The sequence below is a fragment of the Zonotrichia albicollis genome, chromosome 5, assembly GCF_047830755.1.
Source record: "Zonotrichia albicollis isolate bZonAlb1 chromosome 5, bZonAlb1.hap1, whole genome shotgun sequence".
Taxonomy (NCBI): domain Eukaryota; kingdom Metazoa; phylum Chordata; class Aves; order Passeriformes; family Passerellidae; genus Zonotrichia; species Zonotrichia albicollis.
This window is the reverse complement of record NC_133823.1, coordinates 16,173,999-16,194,723: the sequence shown is the minus strand read 5'-3', so window position 1 is coordinate 16,194,723 and position 20,725 is coordinate 16,173,999. Positions and strand designations below refer to the sequence as shown.

At 44.3% G+C, this 20,725-nt stretch overlaps 1 protein-coding gene across 1 annotated transcript; it reads left to right on the top strand.

Moving 5' to 3' along the window:
- The first annotated feature begins 115 nt into the window (after nucleotides 1–115).
- On the top strand, nucleotides 116–19,435 carry NOA1 (nitric oxide associated 1). Its single transcript, XM_005485385.4, has 7 exons — nucleotides 116–1,067; nucleotides 2,677–2,841; nucleotides 3,561–3,757; nucleotides 4,927–5,058; nucleotides 6,574–6,690; nucleotides 7,505–7,622; nucleotides 8,197–19,435. Exons 1-7 carry the CDS (start codon nucleotides 116–118, stop codon nucleotides 8,400–8,402), a joined length of 1,887 nt encoding a protein of 628 aa, XP_005485442.1. The 3' UTR covers nucleotides 8,403–19,435.
- The last annotated feature ends 1,290 nt before the right edge of the window (nucleotides 19,436–20,725 follow it).

Here is a 20,725-nt window from a genome sequence, read left to right as displayed (position 1 = left end):
GACGTCACGCTCGCGTCTCCCTCCAGGCGCCCGCGCGCTTCCGTGACGTCAGGCGCGCGCCCCGCGGCGCGGTGTCGGTGTGTCCGGCCCCGCCGTCGGTGTGTCCGGCCCCGCCATGCTCCGCCTGGGCCCCGCGCTCCTAGCCCGCCTGGCCCGCGCCCCGCTCCGCGCCCCGCTGCGGCCGTGCGGAACGGCGGCGGCGAGCCATGGCGAGGAGCAGGAGCGCTTCGTTTTCCTCGAGTACGAGCCGGACGCGGCTGAGAGAGCGGCGGCGGCAGCGGCGGCAGCGCTGCGCCGGGAGCGGGAGCTGAAGGTGAAGCCGAAGCCGCGGCGGGAGCGCGGCGCGGCGGCGGCAGTGCCGAGCCTGTCCGACCCGTCGGTGCCGCCGAGCGGCGTGAGCTGCTCTGGTTGCGGGGCCGAGCTGCAGTGCGGGGACGGCGGCGCGCCGGGCTTCGTGCCGGCCGAGCGGTACCGCAGCCTGGTGTCCGAGGGCCCCGCGGGGCTGCGCGGCGCCGTGTGCCAGCGGTGCTGGGCGCTGGAGCACCACGGCAGCGCCCTGCGGCTGCGGCTGCCGCCCGAGCAGCACCGGCGCGTGGTGAGCGCTGCCCTGCGCCGTCCGCCCCGCCACGGCCGCGGGCCGCTGCTGCTCTACGTGCTCGACGTGATGGAGCTGCCCGACCCCGTGCTGCCGCAGCTGCCCGCGCTGCTGGGCCCCGACGTGCCCGCCGCCGGCGTGCTGGTCGTGGGCAACAAGGTGGACCTGCTGCCCGCGGACTGCCGCGGACACCTGGGGCGGCTGCGGCAGCGGGTGGCGGCCGCCTGCGCCCGGGCCGGGCTGCGGGGAGCCGCGCTGGTGGACATCCGCCTGGTGAGCGCCAAAACCGGCTACGGCGTGGAGGGGCTGGTCAGCCGGCTGCAGCGCTCCTGGAAGTGCGCCGGAGATGTCTACCTGCTGGGCGCCACCAACTCCGGCAAGTCCACGCTCTTCAACACCCTGCTGCGCTCCGACTACTGCAAGTCCCGCGCCCCCGACATCATCGACAGGGCCACCGTGTCCCCCTGGCCAGGTGGGTGCACTGCTCGCCCCTTTGTAGCACGGGTAATGGGGGATGTGCGGATAACAGTGGGCTGTGCGCCTCTGGGCTGCTCTCGGCCACCGCTGCAGCAGAGAACCTGTCACCAAAGCAGTGTGTGCCACCCTGAGCTCCTCCGTGGTGGGCACCAAGCTCCAGAGGGGTGCCATGCTTCAGTTTTTCACTTGTGAGGAGTGGCTGAAGTGTCTAACCCGGAGAAAAGGGGGTTTGGGAGATGTTATTATCACCGGCCAGGGGTCTATGTACAGATCACAAATGGGACAGGACTGCTGTGGAATGTGCCTTGAGCTGCTTTAATTTTCAGCATCAGTCTCATTACATGGTTATGCCAGCAGCTCCCATCCCAGGCAGCAGGCCAAGAACTTAATGTTACAACTTACTTTATAAGTTTTTTGACCAATCACACAAAGCAAAAACACATTGACAGTAGTTCCATCCAATCACTATAGGCACAAGTACCTTTGCTTAAAACAATGCTTGCTTATTTTGAATACAATACCTGCTTGTAAGCCTTGAAACACAATGCACAGAGCTCCATTATTAAGCTTCAAACTTCCTAATATCTTGCTAGATAAACTTTTCTGTAGCTTAGGGAGTTATTCTAGACAAGTGTTAATACACAGACCATTGTTCTATTTGTCCTAGCTTTTCTACTTTTAAAATAATTTTTCTGCTGATCTATCTCATGGCTACTGCTTATCTCTAATCACAGTTTTGCTGTCTCTGAGGCCTGCCTTTTGCAGCTTTCCCAAAACCCTCTGATTTTGTGTATTCCCACAGTTATCACTCTGCATCTACCCAAAAGAAGTTGTAGCCAGGTGGGAGTCAGTCTCTTCTCCAGGGCAGCCAGTGACAGGAGAAGGGGACATAGCCTTAAGAACACTAGGGCAGCTTTGGGTTGGACATTAGCAGGAATTTCTTCACCAGAAGGGTAATTACAAATTGGAATGGATTGCCTAGGGAGGTGATGGAGTTGCTGTGCCTGAATGTGGCACTCAGTGATATGGTCTAGTCAACATGGTGATGATCTCAGAGGTCTTTTCCAGCTTAATTAATCCTGTGATTGCTCACAGGGGGCAGCAGGAGTGGGATGCATGTGCCGAGGGTACTGTACATCCTGTAGCACTAGGAGGCTTGTTAAACCAGTGTGGGTCTGTGTGCACCCCTGCCAGTCAGGATGGCACCTGATGTGCGTGCCTTGCCTGTCCCTATCCATTAGAGGTGTCCTCCAGTCTGGAGAGGCTGGGAGGGGCAGTGGTGAGCACCTGTAGGACAGACCAAGCTGTCTGGAGTTGAGGCTTGAAAGGGATGCACTAAGTCAGCCTTGGCACCACTTGGCTTTGAGACCCTTTTATCCAAACTATTTGTGAGAACAGGTCTTAAGCAGGTGGATGGCTTGTTTTTGCCTCCCCAGGTTGGGAGGCTGGTACTTTGTGGGAGCAGCTGTAATTCTGCGTCTGACTTTGTGTTACTGGGTTTCACCAAAAAGTTAGAGAAGCAGTTTTTTTGTAACCTTGTTCCTCAGAGCTGAAATATGTCAAGTAGTCAGAAATCCAAAAGTGCCTTCTGTTTGTTTTTCCAGGAACAACACTGAACCTGTTGAAATTTCCAATTATTAACCCTACGTGTGACAGGATATTCCGAAGGCAGGAGAGGCTAAAAGAAGAGGCAACAAAAACAGAAGATCAGCTAAGCAGTGAAGAAAAAAAGTACCTTAATCAACTTAAAAAGCAGGGTTACCTAGTGGGTGAGTAAAGGTGTTACCTTTCTGCCCCTAATGAAAACACTGCATTACACAAAGGTTAAATTATTTTGACCAGGGTTTGCTGCCAGATTAGTGGGGGCAAGACCTCCATCTCCTCCATAAGCAGCATCATTAGTACTTTTGAGACCTGTCAGCTGCTGTAGGAGCAGAGGGTTCCTCTGTGCAATGTATCTCCTCTCTGAACAAGGCTGGCAAATTCTGATAGCTTAGTAGTTTGTAAGGATATCACAGTATGGGCCATCTCTTGTTCCCAAATAAAGAAAATAAGTTTAATTTTAAGTAATTACATTTGGGCTGCAGGCTACAGGGGTTGTACATCATTTTAGTATGTATTCAAAAGAGGGGGGTATGTATTCAAAAGAACCAGAAGATAGATCTGGTTTTCAGATAATTCTGTGTTTGGCAATCTGAAGCACTGAAAATAGAAGGCAGCCTACTTTACCATAAATTGGAAATAACTGAGTATCTGTGATCTGTTCCCTGCTGAGATTTTGGAGTATGAGGAGTGCTAAGCAAGAATTATAGAAGGGATTTCTTATCATTTTGGCTTTTGAACACACAAATTTCAAGCCACATAGTGTCTTTATCACCTTTATACTACTCAATTGCATCTCTTTTAAGCCATGAAAGGGACAGATGTCTGATTGAAGGAAAGCAAGTTAAAAAGTAAATTACCAGGAGAACCTTTCATTTTAATCCAGGAAGAGTTGGAAGAACATTTCAACAGCAGAAGCCTAGTGCTGAGATTGACTTCGACCCTGACACACTCTCTTACAGCATGGATGAAGATCCTAGAGATGCCCCTAAGAAGCCTGAGGAAAGGGAGGAGTTCACTCACAACGAAGTGAAGGATGCTCGATGGTGTTTTGACACTCCAGGAATTGTAAAGGAAGACTGTGTGGGTACTCCGTGGTGCTGTGTTTTGGGGTGACAGGGTTTGGGAGGGCTGTTCTGCCTTACTTGTGCTGTAGTCCTTGCATTAGGATTCTCTTAGCTTGGGAATTGTGTTAAGATAAGGTTTAACTCGAGAGGGGTTCACGTGATAATGCTGTTGCATTCTGAGCAGTGCAATTCTGCCAGCTTTGCCAAGGAGCTGCAGGGCTGTGTCACCAAGCTGCCACAACCTCTGAACCAAGGGAGGTAAGCAAGAGTGCTCTTAGCAAGTTCACACCAGCATCACCCAAAGGAGCTGACACTTCTTCAGCTGTCCCAGCCTATGGAAGAAGGTGATGCTTAGGAGGATAACCAGAGTTGTATGACTGAAATACACATTAGAGTAAGCCTTCTCCTGAAGTTAGGAGGATCTGCAGTGTTGCTGCTATGGCTCCAATATGTCAGGCCTTTGTCAGTAGAGCAATGCCCTGCTGAAGCCAGTGCTCACAAAGTGCACATGTCTAAAACAGGCATATTTTGATTTTTGGTGTTTCTAATACCCGTGCAGAGCTGCAGGTCATCTTCTGGGGAAGATTTAATAGTACAGGCAGACAGGAAGGTTCTGAGGAGAATTAAGTGCAAGGATTGTGCTGAGACTTTGCAGCTCAAGTGCAGGGGCTGCTTTCATGGACACTAGGAAGACTCCTGGTTTTCTAGTGGTGTATTTGTCAGACCATAACCTGTTTTACTAGGCTGCACTTTGGTCTCTGATAGCCAGTGTAAAGACTGGCATCAGCTTAGAGACCTGGTTTGGTAACTTGAGATTGTGTGTGTTCTTCCCTTCTTCTGGAATTTAATACTTGTGGAAAATACTTCCTGCATCCAGAAATACTTTTTGATTCTGATTCTCCTCATGCTCTCCTTTGGAGAGCTCCATGCCAAGTTTCACATCAAATTTTGTTCCTGCAGTCAATGTTCAGTCTGAGTGGAGGACAAGCACATTGTCTGTGGCAGATTTTGGCAGGGGACATTGTTCCTGTTTCTCACTTACTGTGTGGACCAGAATTGAACTGTTGTGTCAGATGTTCTTGACATTGCTTTGATTGATCTTTTCTTCTATCCCTATGATGCCAATACTAAATTCGTTGTTCCCATTGAAACATGTGGGATGAGTTATGACAATTTATTTTGCAGGTTTTGAATCTCCTAACAGAGAAGGAAGTAAAGCTGGTTTTGCCATCACATGCCATTGTTCCACGGACTTTCATTCTCAAGCCAGGAATGGTGTTGTTTTTAGCGGCCTTGGGACGTATAGACTACTTAGAGGTAAGGGAAGAAAGGATTTTGGGAGCAGCTGCTTCATCTCTTACTGCAGTCCCAGCCACAAAAGGCTTTCTGGGTAGCTTTCCCAGACCCCTTCATTGCTGCTTTGGAGATGATGAACCAGTTACTGAATCACTGCTTGAAGTCAGAATGCCTTGGGATGGGTAGTTGGAAGGTTTTTTTACTTGGTACCAGCATGCAGTATTACATAGTGTATAATGGGAACTGCTTTTGAATGCTGACAAACATCTTCAGTTTAATGGGCTTCCCATGGCATACAGAGAGGCATGAGGGAGAGAGGAGAATGTCAGAATTAACTGGGTAAATAAGTGGCTTTCCTCATTTCTGTGTTTTATGAAAGCTGCCTGCTAAGAGAGAAAGAGCATAGACATTTTTCTTTCCTGGCAGACCTCTGAAGAACTTGCCTGAGGAAGCGATTAATTGCACATGTATTTTAGTTTCTGTAAAAAGTATTTTTCAAATGTGTTGTGTGTTCCCCCTGCCAATAATTTCTTCCATTTATTCAAAATCCCATGCCATACACCTTTATTGAACTGTGTGGAGTTGACCTCCCATGATGCTTCCTCTGAAGGGGCAGTTTCTTTCATAAAAACGTTAGACATTATCTTAAGTCTTAGATGATTTTCTCAGTAGCTTGCCCTGTTTTAGGGGTGTGTATGGTTATTCATTTGTTTCAGTCTGCTTTCCAAGAGCACCACTGAAATGTCGAATTGGTATTTTGCTAAGGACACTCCTGACCTGCTGGAAGAAAACCAGAAAGGTGGAGGGGGCAGAGTTCTGTAATGTAAAAAACGTACTGGTATGGCTGGACCACACATCAATGTATCAGTCTTGTGTATCTCTTATCCTCCTGATATCTTGGAGAGCAGTTGTGCTCAGATCATGACAGAAGCTCCTGCCTCAGCTTAGACCTTTGAACTTTAAGGAATTCCTGCCCTTATTTCTGGCTACTAGCAGTGTGTGAAGAGATCTCTCCCCTCTCTGACCTTGTTTTCTATTCCTGGAAATGTGATGAGAGTGCCTGCTGAAATTGCTCCACCAGCTTAGCATAGCTTGAGAGCAGCTGGAACCAAGTCCTGTTGACTGAGCACTGTGTGTTAGAAGTGTAGAGTGATAGGAGAAGAAGCACCAGACCAAATGTCCATCACATCTTGCATTGAATAACCACACTGAGTTTGTTCCTGTGAATTAAGTGAGAGCAAAGATGTCTCTTGGATGTTTTACCTGAGCTGAGCAGCTGTGCTGGCTGTAAATGGGGCATTGGGGGTGCTTTGAGGCTGGATGGTGAAGCTGTGGGTCTTCTCTTCTGGAAACTCAAATCCCAGTTTTATATAAACCCTGGCTGCTCTCATTGGCAGAGGCAAGGACCTCTCAAACAGGGAGGGGCCATCTAGCAGGGCAGGTTTTCAACATGCAGGAAAGAAATGGGGCAGGAGAGAGCAATTCAGGGCTGCTTTTCTCTTAGCATAATTAACATCCTTTTGGTATTTATTTCAGGGAGAAAAGCCTGCCTGGTTTTCTGTCTTGGCTTCTAACCTGTTGCCAGTCCATGTTACTACACTGAGTAATGCAGACACCCTCTATGAGAAGCATGCAGGCCAAGAGTTCCTCAAGGTAAGGGGAGGTGCTGGGGAGAGCTTGTGGCTGCAGGTGGGCAGGACCCCTGTCTGGGGCACAACTGACAGGGAACATCCATAGGTATCAGGAGTTTGGCACTTGTGCAGTGGGTGAGTGGAGATGATCAGTGTGGAGCAGTCTTGCACAGACTGTGTGGCTGAAGTGTGTTAGGAAAGAGCACTCCAGATGATGCATTTTCAGGAGAGTTTCTGCTTCTAGCATTCAGGCTGATTAGATCTGCAGTGCTCTGCATACTTATATTTGGCTCCTCTTGAACAGCCTTAAAGTGCACACAGCAACAGGAATATTTTCCATGGCAGATCTGCAGACTGGGATTTCAGAACAGATTGCAGCTGAAAAATTTACTTTTTTTATTCTTTCCCTGATGGATCTTCTGCATATATCTTCATCTCTTGGTGGTCTGACTTTTTCCTTGGTATGGCAATGTTCTGTGTAGCACTTGCAGATTGATGGGAGATGGGGTGAGCTGTCCTTGCCCTGGCATTTCCATTCCTGTGCTCATGGAGAACAAGTGCTGTCACTCACATCAAGGCAGCTGGCCTGATCCACCAGCTGCATCCTGCAGTGGGCACTCCATCTTTGCTCCCCTCCCACAGGGTTGCTCTGGGTGTCATCCTGACTCTGTTCTGACAAACCTGAAATAACTCCTGGAGGTTATTCAGTCCAGCTCTTAACTGGCTAACAAATGTTTAATGTCTTTATTCTCCCTTGTGCCTTGATTACCAGTTTGAAGTAGGAATGCTGAAGAATCTCTTGACTGTTAAATAATTTCTGTGTGTTTTAATCTTAGGTTCCCATGGGTGGGGAAGAGAGAATGAAAGAGTTCCCCCCACTTGTCCCTCAAGACATTACACTGAAAGGAATTGGTACCACTGAGGCAGTTGCAGATATCAAACTTTCCTCTGCAGGTAATTTAATATTTCTTCATTAGTTTGCTTTGCAGGGTTTGCATCCTAGAAATATTGATGGGAAGAGCCCTCTGAAGGGGTGAAGCTGTATTTCCTGCTCAGAGCAGGATGTGAACGCAAAATCATAGCAGCCATGACTTTTTCCAGCTGAAGCCTCCAAGAATGGAGATTGGCAGCCAGGCTTGTACAGGATGGCAGCACTGGAATACTTTTTGTTCTGGCTGCCAAACAGGTTCTACACTATCAGGAATTGCTGTAACACTGTCAGCTGTCCAGGTGAGAGGGAAAGGGCCATTGATTGATTGGAAAGCTTCCTTCTTGTGTTCTTGTAGTTCCCACCATCCCTTTTGAGTTTACCAGGAAAGAGCTGTGTCTGAGAAGAGTAACCTGGCTTTAGGTGCTGCCTTCTGTTGGGAAAGGGCTGGAGATGACCTTTGAGCTTGGTTTCTCCAGCAACCACACAAGGGTAGCTCAGGTTTTTAGCCACTCTGGGAGGCAGCAGTTAGTGTCAGAACCTTGTTTTGATCCTGGGGACTTGTCTTTCTTACTGTCTGTGTTCTCTCTGGCTGTGCAGGCTGGGTGGCAGTGACAGCTCACGAGGAAGAGGAACTGCTGCTCCGAGCCTACACTCCCAAGGGCACTGCATTGGTGGTGAGGGAGCCTCCCCTTCTGCCTTACATCAGTGCCATCAGAGGGGCCAGGATCCCAGGCACTCCTGCCTACAGGACCAAAAAGCCTCCTTCCTTTGTGGAAAATCTAAGAACCACAGGAAGCAGATAGTGCCTCTCATCATTGAGCAAGGCAGAAGCCAGAACAGCCCCTGGAGAAGCTTGTGACTTACTGGTATTCAGAAAATGTTGGGACTCATTTTGAAGGGCCAGCAGGCACATTTTGGAAAGCAGGGCTGGGAGGAGCTCTCCAAGTCCACATGTGATCCAGCTGCTGAACTGCAGTCATTTTGGATGAACTGAGGGGCTGGAACCTTGTTGTGGGAGGAGAAACTGCTTCTCCCTGGGATCTGCATTGATGGGCAGATCCCTTTACCTGTCCCCTCTTGAAATACAGAGTGGAACTCACCGTCCTGACCTGGTCTGATTTTGCTGCTCACAGAGTAGGTGGTTTCTTGCAGGCATGCTCCCTCGTGTCAGAAATCATCACCTTGTTCTTAAGGTATTTCCATAGTTAAAGGGGTGGAGGGAGTTGGAAGGAGCAGGGAATGCTCCAGTGTGGGTATGACCCTCCTAGTGGCTGATACTGATTTAACAACATTGACCAGAGGTGTCCTTTCTCTCCTTCAGCATCTGGAGCAGATTAGGGTGTGCAGTATCCTGCTTTTGGACACAGGAAGAGTGATTTAATGAAAAGCAGGTCTGCTCATGTACTTGAAGAGCAAAGTTTTGCAATTCACTGCTTTGATTTGGTTTCTGTAGCTTGGGTACAGGTTTTTGAAACCAAGGGCATAGAATAAAACTTCTCAAAGACCATCTTTTGTTGACCTAGTTGAGAAAGCACTCTTTGTGTGGATATGAGCATCTTGCTAAACACATGAAAACTCCAGTGCAATAATAAACATGCTCAATCTGCCAAAGACAGGCAGACTGTGAGAGACACATGGCCAGTCAGTCTGCTGAAAAAGAGGCAAAAAAAGAGTATTTTCTAATCTCCCTGCCATTTCACTGATGTTTTCCTCAGTCAGAGGTGGCTCTGCTGTCCTTGGGTCCTTGGCTGTTGTCCTGTAGAAGCCTGGCTGATCAGCAGAAATCATTGGCTTATTCAGCATCCTCTTCTCACCATTGTTGCCTGTGGGACAGTGTATTGGCATTCCTTTAGGGAAACCTGTCCCTTTGCCCTGCTCTTTGTTTGCCAGACCCACCATTTGGGTCTGTCTGCAACCCCTGCTCAGGGATGCTCTCATCCCCTATGTGAAGCTGCTGGGACTTCTGTGGAGCCACTTACTGTGCTCTGCCACTTCCTTCAGCTCTTCCTTGCCCTGCACTGCCACCTCCTGGGGGCACCTCCTGCCACCGCTGGGGGCTGGGGAGATGGGGTGGGCCAGGTGGGGCCACGGTGGCTTTGAGGAGCGCTGGGTTCAGCACTGTCCTGGAGGAGTTCCTTGTCCTTGCTGGCAACTGCCCAGTCCTTCCTGTGTAGAAAATCAGTTCTTTGTGAAGGTCAGTCTGCTGCCAGTGAACCCAGGGAATGTGGTTCACATGTGTTCCGTCTGTGTCTAGACCAGAGTTCTTCCTGTACATTAGATAAAATATGTGCACTCTCTCCTTGACTTCTCAGAAGGTCTTTCCTAGTTCTTTCTGGAAGAAAAAAACTATGGCAGCATGTTCCTCACTGCACAGGCTGTGGCTCACACAGCTCTCCTGTTTTCCTCTGTTTCTCTGTTGTGAAAGCCAGCACATGTGTGGCCACTCCTAGGCTGTGCTTGGCAAGCCTCAGAGCACAGGCAGCAAGATCCAGAATGTGTTTTTTCCAGCATGGGTGTACAGGACTGTAGCTGTCTTCCTGGCTGGATTTCTTTGTGCTCTTGGCAGGCCTCACATTTGGCTGCCAAAATTACTGAAGGAGTTGCCAGCAGGACTGGTGTGAGGATTTTCTGTTTTAGCTGTGTTAATCTTCACAATGCTGTGATTTTCAATTTCCCCTTCAAAAAGGGAAAAAGCACATCTTTTTAATGTTTAAGAACAAGATTCTAGAAGCTTTTTTTTTTGAGAGAGATTATTTTTAAAATTACTTTTGCAGTGATGGAAGAGAAAATGCCACATTTATCTCAACTGTTGTAATACACACAGCAAACCAACCCCGGTACAAATTCTGCCCTTTTTTTTTTGAGCAGGCCATGGATTTATCAAGCACTTTCCTTGACTTGCTCATAGCTAAATGGGAGAATCATGTTGCTTTGTGTATTTTTTCAAGACTGGGTATCTTGGAACATTTTTAAGCTGACAAGAGGCTAAACAATTTCTTTGTGTGTAGAAACAGCATGAACAACTCATGTTGTGCAGTTTATGTCTTAGGCAAGAATACTGAGAAGAATGCAAAAGAATACTGAGACAGGGACTTCTGAATCTTGAATAAATGCACCAATCCAAACTTCCTCCTGCATGATTTACATGCATCAGATGATGGTGAGAGAGAGAAAGAGTATCAAGATCTGCCAGAACTGCCACCTTAATATCACAACCCAAAAGCAGGTGAAGTTATTGAAAGATACCAAAGTGGCACCTATTGCTTTTCATGCTTGGCTGTATGACAGGTATGGGGATGATGTACGTCATGAGAAGGGACTGGTAGCCAACACTTCCCCTCTGCACATCAGGGGTGTGAAGGCACTGTAGCTTTTGGAGGCAAAAGTCACTATAATGTTCTTGTGGGGATGATGCAATTCTGCAATTGCCTGAATTCAGAGCTGTGCTCACAGGCCACAAGAGAGTCCATCACTCCTGCCTGTCTAGCTTCCAGCTTGAAAGTAGCTTTGGTACTGATTTCCATAAAAACATCTATTTCTTAGCATAATAGTCCTGGGCTGCAGAGGTGAATTTGCCTGGTTCTGCCTTTTTGCTCTGTAAAGTTCTCACACATATAGTGGCTTTAGTTCTTCCTGGAGCACTGCCTGGGGTGGTGTCACTCTGTTCCCAATGTGAAACAGACTGTAATTTGCTCAGGCTGTTCCTCAAACTTTTATAGAAGAATAAAAGTTTGGATTTGTTTCCATCACTGAAGTGTCTGGAAAAAGAAAGGTAAAATGATTAAGAACTTCAAACGCTTGAAAACTGAAGAAGAGGGGAAAAGCTGGAGCAAATAGAAGAAAAAAAGTAAGTAGCAGACACTGCCTAAGGGAGGACTGCATTTAGAGACAACAAGGTTTATATTTTGTGGTCTTATGTGCAAATCTCACCACAGGAACATTTCAAAACCAGGGCCTGGAGTTTGGTCCCCACAGACCTCAAAACAGTTCTAGAATGGGGTACAATTGACAAGTGTTATGGAAACAGAGGGAAACATAAAAAGCTACAGTTTGTCTTCACAAAACTGTCAGAAATCTGTTCACAGAGATCAAATATCATGTCTCTGTGATCTGATGTATGCTCCACATACAGAGCACGACGTGAACTCAGCAAGCAGTTCTTGGGGTGAGAAACAATACCTTTAAACCTTTATACATTTGCTAATTGAAAATAAAAATGTAACTACAAAATTAGTCCTGGTCTTTCCCTGTGTATGGTAGATTGTACTGCATTTAGTCTGAAATTAATAAACAAGTATATAGTCACACAAATTTTGGAATTTTGAATTAAGCTATCTACAGTTGTAAAAGAGAGATTTTATTCTACACTTCTAGAACATTTGGTGTGGCTTTGGTTTATTTTTTTATAAGATGAGAAAACCACTTCTGCAGTACATTCTATATTTGCAAAACAAGCACATTTAATTTTAGAAAACACAGTGAAGTGAGGGAAGCCTGACATTTTTTCTAAAAGTCAAGGCAAGCAAAGTTAGAGGTTAGAAGCAGATCCTTGAGCTAGTAAATGTCAGATTTGTCACGACCTTAATAAAATCCTGCAAATACAAAATATGTTGTAAACATTAACAATGGGACAAGAAAATAACAATATACCAAATACATGTGCAAAGGTTCTGAGAGTTTGCTGAACCTCTTGCAGTTATGACAAGCAGAGGAAATATGGGAAAAGAGAGAAAAGAAGAAAAAAGTGTAAAAATATGGTGTCCAACAAAGGGAGGTTAACCTCACTGATGTGCTGTTCATACATTGTTACTCTACAAGGTGAGGGGACCCACAGGCAGAGAGCTTTGAGCATATTACTCCTTTTTGTTCAAAGAATAAGGGAAATGTAGAGAAGTAAAGGAAATTCCTCTCAATAAGTATTAGGAAACATGTTAGACAGTATGTATGCAGCTAAGTCTTTCAAATTAGTGTCTTAGAGGACATCTTTTTCCTGATGTGAGCTAACTGGGAAATGCAGTAAATATCTTTGATTAGAACTATCAGACAATGAACTGACACAGGGATTCACTGGGAAAAATTTAGGGTTTATCTATACTGACAATTCTGCAGATTTATTTTGGCTAAAACTGTGGTGGACAGGCACATGCTTTTAAATTTGAGTGTCAAATCTTAAGAATCCAGCGAGCATTGTGGAAACAATCATTTGACATCCATGTAACAACCTTGTTGCTGGGCTTTGGGCACTCTGGATTCCCTCCATGGGACTCTTGGACTTGTGGTTACATCTGTGTAGTAGCTCCCAGGAATTCTTTTGTGACAATACATAATGCAACATTTTTAAAAGTGCCTGTGATGCTTTGAAATGCTGTGGTAGTCCGTACTGCTGAGTATGGAGGTCATGAAAAGGAATGAGTGTGTTTCAGGATCCATGGCTTCCATATGGACAAGCACCTTTGGATGAGTGAGGGCAGTGGCAGACTGCCACTTGGTTTGTTGCTGGCAGTCCTGTTTGAGAAGCAGGAACTGGCCAGTTGAGCCAGTTCACATTAAATTTTTTCAGGCTGCTCAATTTGTTTAAATGTGATACTGGTGGGACACATCCTGAGCATGACCAACAGTGATGTCAGAACTTCACAGTAAGGAAAGCTTCTGTGGCAAAGCAGGGAATGAATGTATGCTGTTTATGAAAAATTATGCAAGTGACCCATTTAATATCTTGCACTAAATCAATAGGGGCTCTTGTAGGAGAAAACCCTCAGCAAATTACCATGTGTTGTGGCCTTGACAAATGAAAACCCTGAGAGCTGGGCTAAGCATACAGAGTCAGTGATAAAGCAGTGGGGATGCTAACAAATGGCATTTATTAGCCTAACTCCACAAGGACTGGTAAATTCTCCTCTCTCCATTCCTAAGCCTATAAAAAAAGGAAAACTAAAAACAAAGGGAATCAGGAGGAGGCTGAGGGCTGTCAGTGTCCTCTGAAAGAGGGACATGTAGAGGGGCATGCTTAAGAAAGATGCCAAAACTACAGTAAGCCTAGAAATAAAACAACCAGAAATAAAATTGCTGATGTTTCTGAGCAATGCAGGCCAAAACATGGTTCCTGTTTGAAGCATTCAAAGACTGAGGCTGAGGTTATGATACTTGATTCTGAAAAGGCAGCCTTTCAGTCAAGTTTTGATTGAGGGGGCTCTATGGAAGCACTGCAAAGTGCACTGCACTTGTCTGGCTAATGGAGCATGAGAGAGGTGAAGCTGATGGTGGTCAAGGGAGCAGCACACTACAAATTAAAGGAACTGGCTCAAGTGGAAATGAACACCACTGAGAGTGAGTGCAGAACTGTTGTACCCAAAGTTATCCCTGTGTACAGATCATTTCGCTGTCAAACTGATGATCATTAAACATGCCTAACTCTTAAACAACTAAATCGTGGTTAAAGCTGTCATTTATGCCAAGCAAAGAGAAATTCTAGCAAAACAACAAACTAACAAAACCCAAGTAAGCCCTTCATCACATTTTGGGCAGCCTCACTGAAATTCAAGGTCAACCAACACAGCAGGATGAAAATAACCATATGTATAAATCTTTAGAACACTACTTTAAAGGGAAAGTATGCATTAGGTTCAATGAGTTATGAAAAGAACATTTTGCTGCCTGTGACCTTAATTTTTGAAAATTATGTTCTTTTCAGTCTTAACATGTTTATCTTGAACTACATTATGAACATACATTGGTAAATGGGTGCTTGCACCAATCTATTTCCAGTCTTGGATTAGGACCAATGTACATGGCAAAATCTAAGTGTTGGGAAAGTGACATTGTTCCATTTTCTTCCAGCAGGTCAGCTTTTGAAAAAGCATAAGGAATAATACATATGCTTCTGATATTCAACAATCTGTCAAAAAATGTTTATGTTGTTTTGAGTTCTCCTGAAATTGCATCACATTAACATCAAACCTCAAAAACATTTGTTGTGCTGGTAAGAAGATGAAAACCTAGATGGAAATGGATATAGGTTTAAAAGGAAGGAAAACCTTCTCTTTTATTGTTTTTAATCTTCTAACTTCAATTAAAATGATTTCTAAGAGAGATGCCAGAGGCTGCCTGAAGGATAATTTTCTGTTGACAACAGTGGTGACTGTATTTTATTAATATTTGTGATAGAAGGGTTACTGCTTTGACTGGGGCTTATTTACTTGGATGCATATAAAACCTCAAATGATAGATTAGATTATTAATTCTTGCTTTGTGTTTACACAATGAGTAAACCTAATAGCATTCCTGCTGATACTGCCACTGATTTTTATTTACTTTCCAGAATATGATGCATAGGGAAGTTTTACAACACACAGTTCATTTGGGCCTTGTTTACTTCTGCTTTTACCTAAACCCACTTCCACTTGAAAGCATCTAAGCACTGCTTAATTACTGAGCAACGTGGCCCAAGGAATCTGTGTAACATACCACTAAACGTTACATCTTTACATCCCTGAGTTGTGGATCAGGTGGGATACATCTTCCTTAAGCATCCAGACACTTTCTATTGCTAGAATGCTAGAAATAAGCCAGAACTATCTTGGTTGGATCTCTTTTTCTTCCTGGAGATTTGCCACAGTAGAAAAAGAAGGACCTGCAGAATAATTCAGAATAATTTATATCTACACAATACTGAATTCTTTGGGGCTTTTTCTACATCTTTTTGCAAATGGAATAGTGAATACCAGGAACACAGATATGATTAACTGGTTCTTCAGGCAGTCAGATTACCAGGGAATATAGAGACAAAGATAAATCAGACTGGGAAAAATATCCTTCAAAAATATTCTACTGGGAAAGTTTCAAAAAGGGAAAACAAAAAGTCATTCACTGAGCATGCTGTGAAAGCTGAAATATTTGAAAACAACCTAATCTGACTGATCATATCACAGGTTTTTCATTAAAACTTTATGTGGTCAATATATGAGTAAAAACGCTTGGGATTCCCACCCATAAGTACTCCTGAATATTTCTTTCTAATTCTGATTTCTGAAGTGATATATACCTTTCTTTACATTTGCTCTTGGGTTTCTGCAGCTTTCTTCTGCTAAATGTTGATGCAACTTAATTTTCCAATCATAAAATGGCCTTCTAAACTTTCCAGCTTGTTGGGAAAATTAATATTTTAATAATACTCACAAGTAACTGCAGGCCAAATATTTCCAATGCTTTGCCTCTCAAGCAGCCATAAAAATAAAAATAGCCAATCACAAAAATGGCCATAATTTTTCCATTTCAGTGTTTTTACCTTTCTTTGAGTGCCTCATGATAGAGATGAAAGGAACAGCAGCAGCAGGAAAAAAAAAAAGAGAGGGGCAGAATTGACTGTAATTCAAAAGAAGTCACTTATTATGGGTATAGGAGTGGATGATGCTGAAATAAGACCAAGAACTGACATTTATGGTTCCTTGGCTCTCTATATGAAACATTAATGTACTCTGGATCAGTGGATAAATGAATGAAGAGGGAAGACAAAAAGAATGAAGCATGGAAACAAGAACCACCCAGGCCAACGTGATTACCAGTGAAATTGATCCTCCTTTTGTACTTGCTCTTTCAGTGATTAGCTTTTGCCATTAATTTAATCCAAGATGACAGGGTGCTGCACATCAGCCCAGGTATCAGGCTGACCAAATGGCAGAATCCAAGGAGCACAGAGCACATCTGGCCCTGTATCCCAACTGGGATACATAAAAGACATGGGATACAGACATGGAATACGAAATCAGATATAATTCTAACATTTGATTTGCAAATATTTGGGGCAAGTGAAGAACAATTCCATAATATCCACAGCGATGCCTTCTTATTAAATTCATTGAGTGTGGATATATTTTAGATCTGTAGGTATTTGCATAATGAGCATACTTGATAAATAATTACTAAGTTACAGTTAATTGTCCAATTAATTATGGGAAAATCAATTTGAAGAGTTGAAATTGAGAAGTCTTACAAGTTGCAGCAAGAAGACACGAAGAGCAGATGAAAGGAAAAGGTAAATTCAATTAAAATGCCATCTAAGCCAACTTCATAATTTTTAAGACAGTGAAGAGGGGTGGGCAGCTTGCATCCCACTGCTGTAAGATGCTTCCCTGCCATTGAGATTTCTAAGACTATTAGCTCTGATCCTCTGCACCTTTGCACAGCAGCTCTGTCTATTCCACAGAGACCATTAGTCTCACTGAACTCCACCTGCCTTCCCTCAGGGAGGTTTGTACACATAAACAGAGATGCTTGAAAGCTTCTCTGTTTAATAATACATTATTGCTTTCTATAAATTGAAGCGTTTTCATTCATTTTTGCAGGCTAAACATGGGGCTTATAGCAAATACAGCTAGATCATGAGTACCTATGTGATGGCGCCTCTGGCACTGCCCTCAGCTGTGATGGTCCTTATTTGACACAGATCTGTCAGCAGCAAACCTCAGACCAAATTCTACCAAAAACAAGAGCCTGGGCCAGTCTCAGGACAGAGCAGCACATTAGCCACACTGTGGGGAAAATACAGCTCATTTAAAGTCTGCTTTTTCGAAGAGGAGAGAATAAAGCCAGTGCCTTAACAGAAGAGCTGAAGAGCAGAGGGTGAATTGCTCTTTCCATGAATGAACATTGCAGTCACTCAAGCAGACAAGACAGGAAGCAGCACTTGGAAGAGTTTCGGAAATTGTGATGTTCACTTTCCTTACTCACTTTAAAGCACAGCCTCTACTTTTCACATGCTGCTTTCCAAGTCTCTCATGTCTTACTCATGCCTCCATGCATCTGCTGATTTACTTTTCCAACAGCACTTGAGGTGAGGAGAGAATATCTGCAGTTTTAATCATGAGCATTTTCAGATGTTTATATGTTTTCAGTGAGCAGAGTGCTCCTTTCCTTGCTTTCCCAGGTAATTTAGTGTAGATCTCCCAATAAATCACCTTTCATTCTTTGTCATTGTCATCTGAGGGACTTTTCCTTGTCACTCACACTTCCTGGGTAGCATAGGAAGTCTGCCAGTGTGCAATATTTTTATTGATAACAAAGAGAATAGACCACCTGGCTATTTCACCATGCCAGTGTGACAGACAGTCCTCAATGGGTAAATGGGGGCTTCCTTTATGCTCCCCTTACTTGTTTTGCCAGGGAAGGTGAGCTGTGGGTGAGAACAAAAATACAGATAGCTCAGCTGACCATGGATAATTGTACTAAGTGTAAGTCCTCACAATCAGTGAAAAAGAGAAAATCTGGATGTGTCCCATCACTTTTCACAGTGAGAATAAGCTGATTTATAAAGTTTTGTTTTGTTTGCTTTTAGGAAATTCCCATTTGTCTTCCCAATTCAAACATCTCTGTGTTGCTAATCGCAAGTTACTGATGCTCCCCAACCAATCTTTCAGTTATTGCTCATATTGTTCTTGTTCCTTGGCATTTTCCTATTGTGTTATTTCAGATGTCTGCTTCAACACTAAACACACACTGTCTTACAGATTTGCACTGTAACACAGATTTTTTTTCACCAAAGGAGGCAGGCAGTGTTGAGATGTGATTGGCATCAGATGATACTGGGGGGAAAAAAAGGGTAATATTTGATGCTCAGTTCCACCAGGATGGAAAGTGCAATGGTAATTCATAAGTGAGAGATATATATGAGGTAAAAGCAAGGCCAGGCTGAAAAATAAAGTCTGAAAAATAAAAGATCTGCTTTAAGGTGCCCTTGGTCTTGCCACACCCACCACACTTAGAAAACCACACCACCCACCAAGAAAACAGCAGGTTTGTAAAATGTGCTTGCATGCTCAGAGATGAATCTCCTAATATCATATTTGTAAAGGTACTTATGGACAGTTAAGTTTTAGCGATTGTACTGAGTTAGAGGTGCCTTAGCAGCTCTTGAAATACGCTCTTTTCTTGTATGTGCTCAAATTACCTGGATGTAAAACAAACTCCCCAAAACAAAGTAATAAAACATTTTTTTCATAGTTACATGGCATTCAGGTTTGAGATGCTGAGGTGGTTTGGTGATGGAAGGGTTGTGGAATGCTCAGAAATCACCAAAAAGATTTCTTAAATACCTAAATGAATCCCTAATCCTTGACCCCAGTCAGAGCCAAACTCATGAGCTCCAGCATGGCTGAAAGCAGTGCAAGGACGAGGATGGAGAATCCCCTGGTGTCACCACACGGGTGCAGAGGTCCTTCCCCAGGCAGGCACTACCAGCAGGTCCCAGATGGCAGGGACACTTTCCCCTCTGGGCTCAACTGAGCTGCACTGAAATCAGCACCATCCCTCTGACCAAGCCATGCTGCTCAGCAGTCCTTCAGAGGGGTCATTCAAGCGCTGCTTTCTTCTCTGAGGTGGGACAGACACCTCACTGGGCCGTAATTAGGGCCCTTGCAGACTTAAAAAATGTCAGGCTTTTATAAAAACCTGTTACAGGAGCCTCAGAGGTTTTGAATTCACTGACATTTGCCCCTGTAGCCATGTGCCCAGCAGCCCCAGCCACACAGCTCTTTCCCATCTCATTTTACGGTGGCATGTGAATATTTGTTCCTGGTTATTTTCTGATAAAAAAGGTGGCATTTCAGGGAACACTTGGTCTCCCGTCTAAGGTGGAGGATCAGTTCTTTGCCGAGCTCTTTCTCTCTGTACCACTTGATGGCACACTTGCACAGCACACTGCCGGCTGAAGGCAAGAGAAATCCACATGCAAATCCTGTCCAAAGTTGTTCCACTTAATTTGTTCTGCATCATGAATGTACCTGTTTAATTGATTAAAGAAATCTAACACTGTAGTATTGAGTAGGAATAAGCAGGGCATACAAAATAATTACATCAAGAAAGTCTTGTATTTTGCAATTTTAATCCCAGAAGTTTGCCTGGATAATTCATTACTTTTTCATTATTTCAGTAAGTTTGGTGAGAAACTTGCCTTTGTCCTGCTGAGCCCTTTCTTGCAAGTGGGACAAATTTTCCTTGCCCAATATTTTATTCTTCCTTCTAGAAGGTTTGTAGCAGGTTTGCTCATTGCATGTGCTCACGATGGTTCAGGGTTTTCTTTTGTCCTTTCAGTTCAAAATAAATAATAAATTGCTATTGAAACAAAACAATTATACCTTCTGTTTGGCTAAACTGTAGGTGGTAATTAGTTTGTGTCCTTTGAGTAATAAAATTATGATTCAACTTCATATCAAAGTAACATTCTCCAATGGTCTATTTGAGTTTAGTAATGCATATTAAATGTTGTCACATATGCCACTTCTCTCTGCATGATTATACATACATCAGTGAATGCTGCAGATGGCTACAGACCACAGGTAGAAACAACTTGCTGGTCTGTTGGATTTTATGACTTCATGAAGAAAACATTGAAACATTTATCAGCTCTTTATGGGCAGAATCTTAATGGGAAAATGTAAATGACCATGGCCTGAAGTTAAAAAATTTCAGGGGCTGGGGTGAAATGTGTAGAGTGGCTGACTGTCATAGGAGCACCTTCTGTTCAAGGGCTGGGATCCAGGTTCTGAAGGGGAACCTCAAGGGGGAAACTGGAAGCATCCCAGTACAAATTAATGAGTGCCAAGTGACCCTTGTATTTACCAAAGCCTAAATCCCAGCACCATTTCTTACAAAAACTTTGTGTGGTCCACAATGCAGTAGCTAAAATTCTTTCCTGGACATGACTTTAACTGTCTCTTACTTTGATGCTTCACCAGCTCTTCAAGGGCTAAATTAGCAAGGGCAGACTTCTTGCCTTTGTTCTCTAATTATCCTTGTTTAACTTAGTGACTTTCTTCCCCTCCTCCCCCTGCACTTCTTCCCTATTCCTTCAAATGCACGGGTAAAAGATGAGCTGGATGTTTAAACCAGGGAGAATTCATGCTTTTTATTTTTCCTGGAAAACCAGAGAGCAGAGTGGGAGCCTCATCAATAAGTGTCATGGGAAGGCAGCACCTGGGAGGTTGTGAAGCGTACACTGTCCTGACTTCCTCCATTACCCACTGAATTGCATTGGCAGTGATAATTGCAGCTTCAGGAAAAATAACTGCTAAACAATGATAGCACTAAAGCCCTACAGCCTTTCTCAATTAAATTAAGTGGAAATTTAGTCCTT

Bases quoted from the DNA above. Each gene is read 5' to 3' on its own strand.
- NOA1 (XM_005485385.4), top strand. From the start codon at position 116: ATGCTCCGCCTGGGCCCCGCGCTCCTAGCCCGCCTGGCCCGCGCCCCG. The intron at 2,842-3,560 runs GTGAGTAAAGGT...ATTTTAATCCAG, and splicing joins AAAGCAGGGTTACCTAGTGG to GAAGAGTTGGAAGAACATTT. The intron at 3,758-4,926 runs GTGGGTACTCCG...TTTATTTTGCAG, and splicing joins GAATTGTAAAGGAAGACTGT to GTTTTGAATCTCCTAACAGA.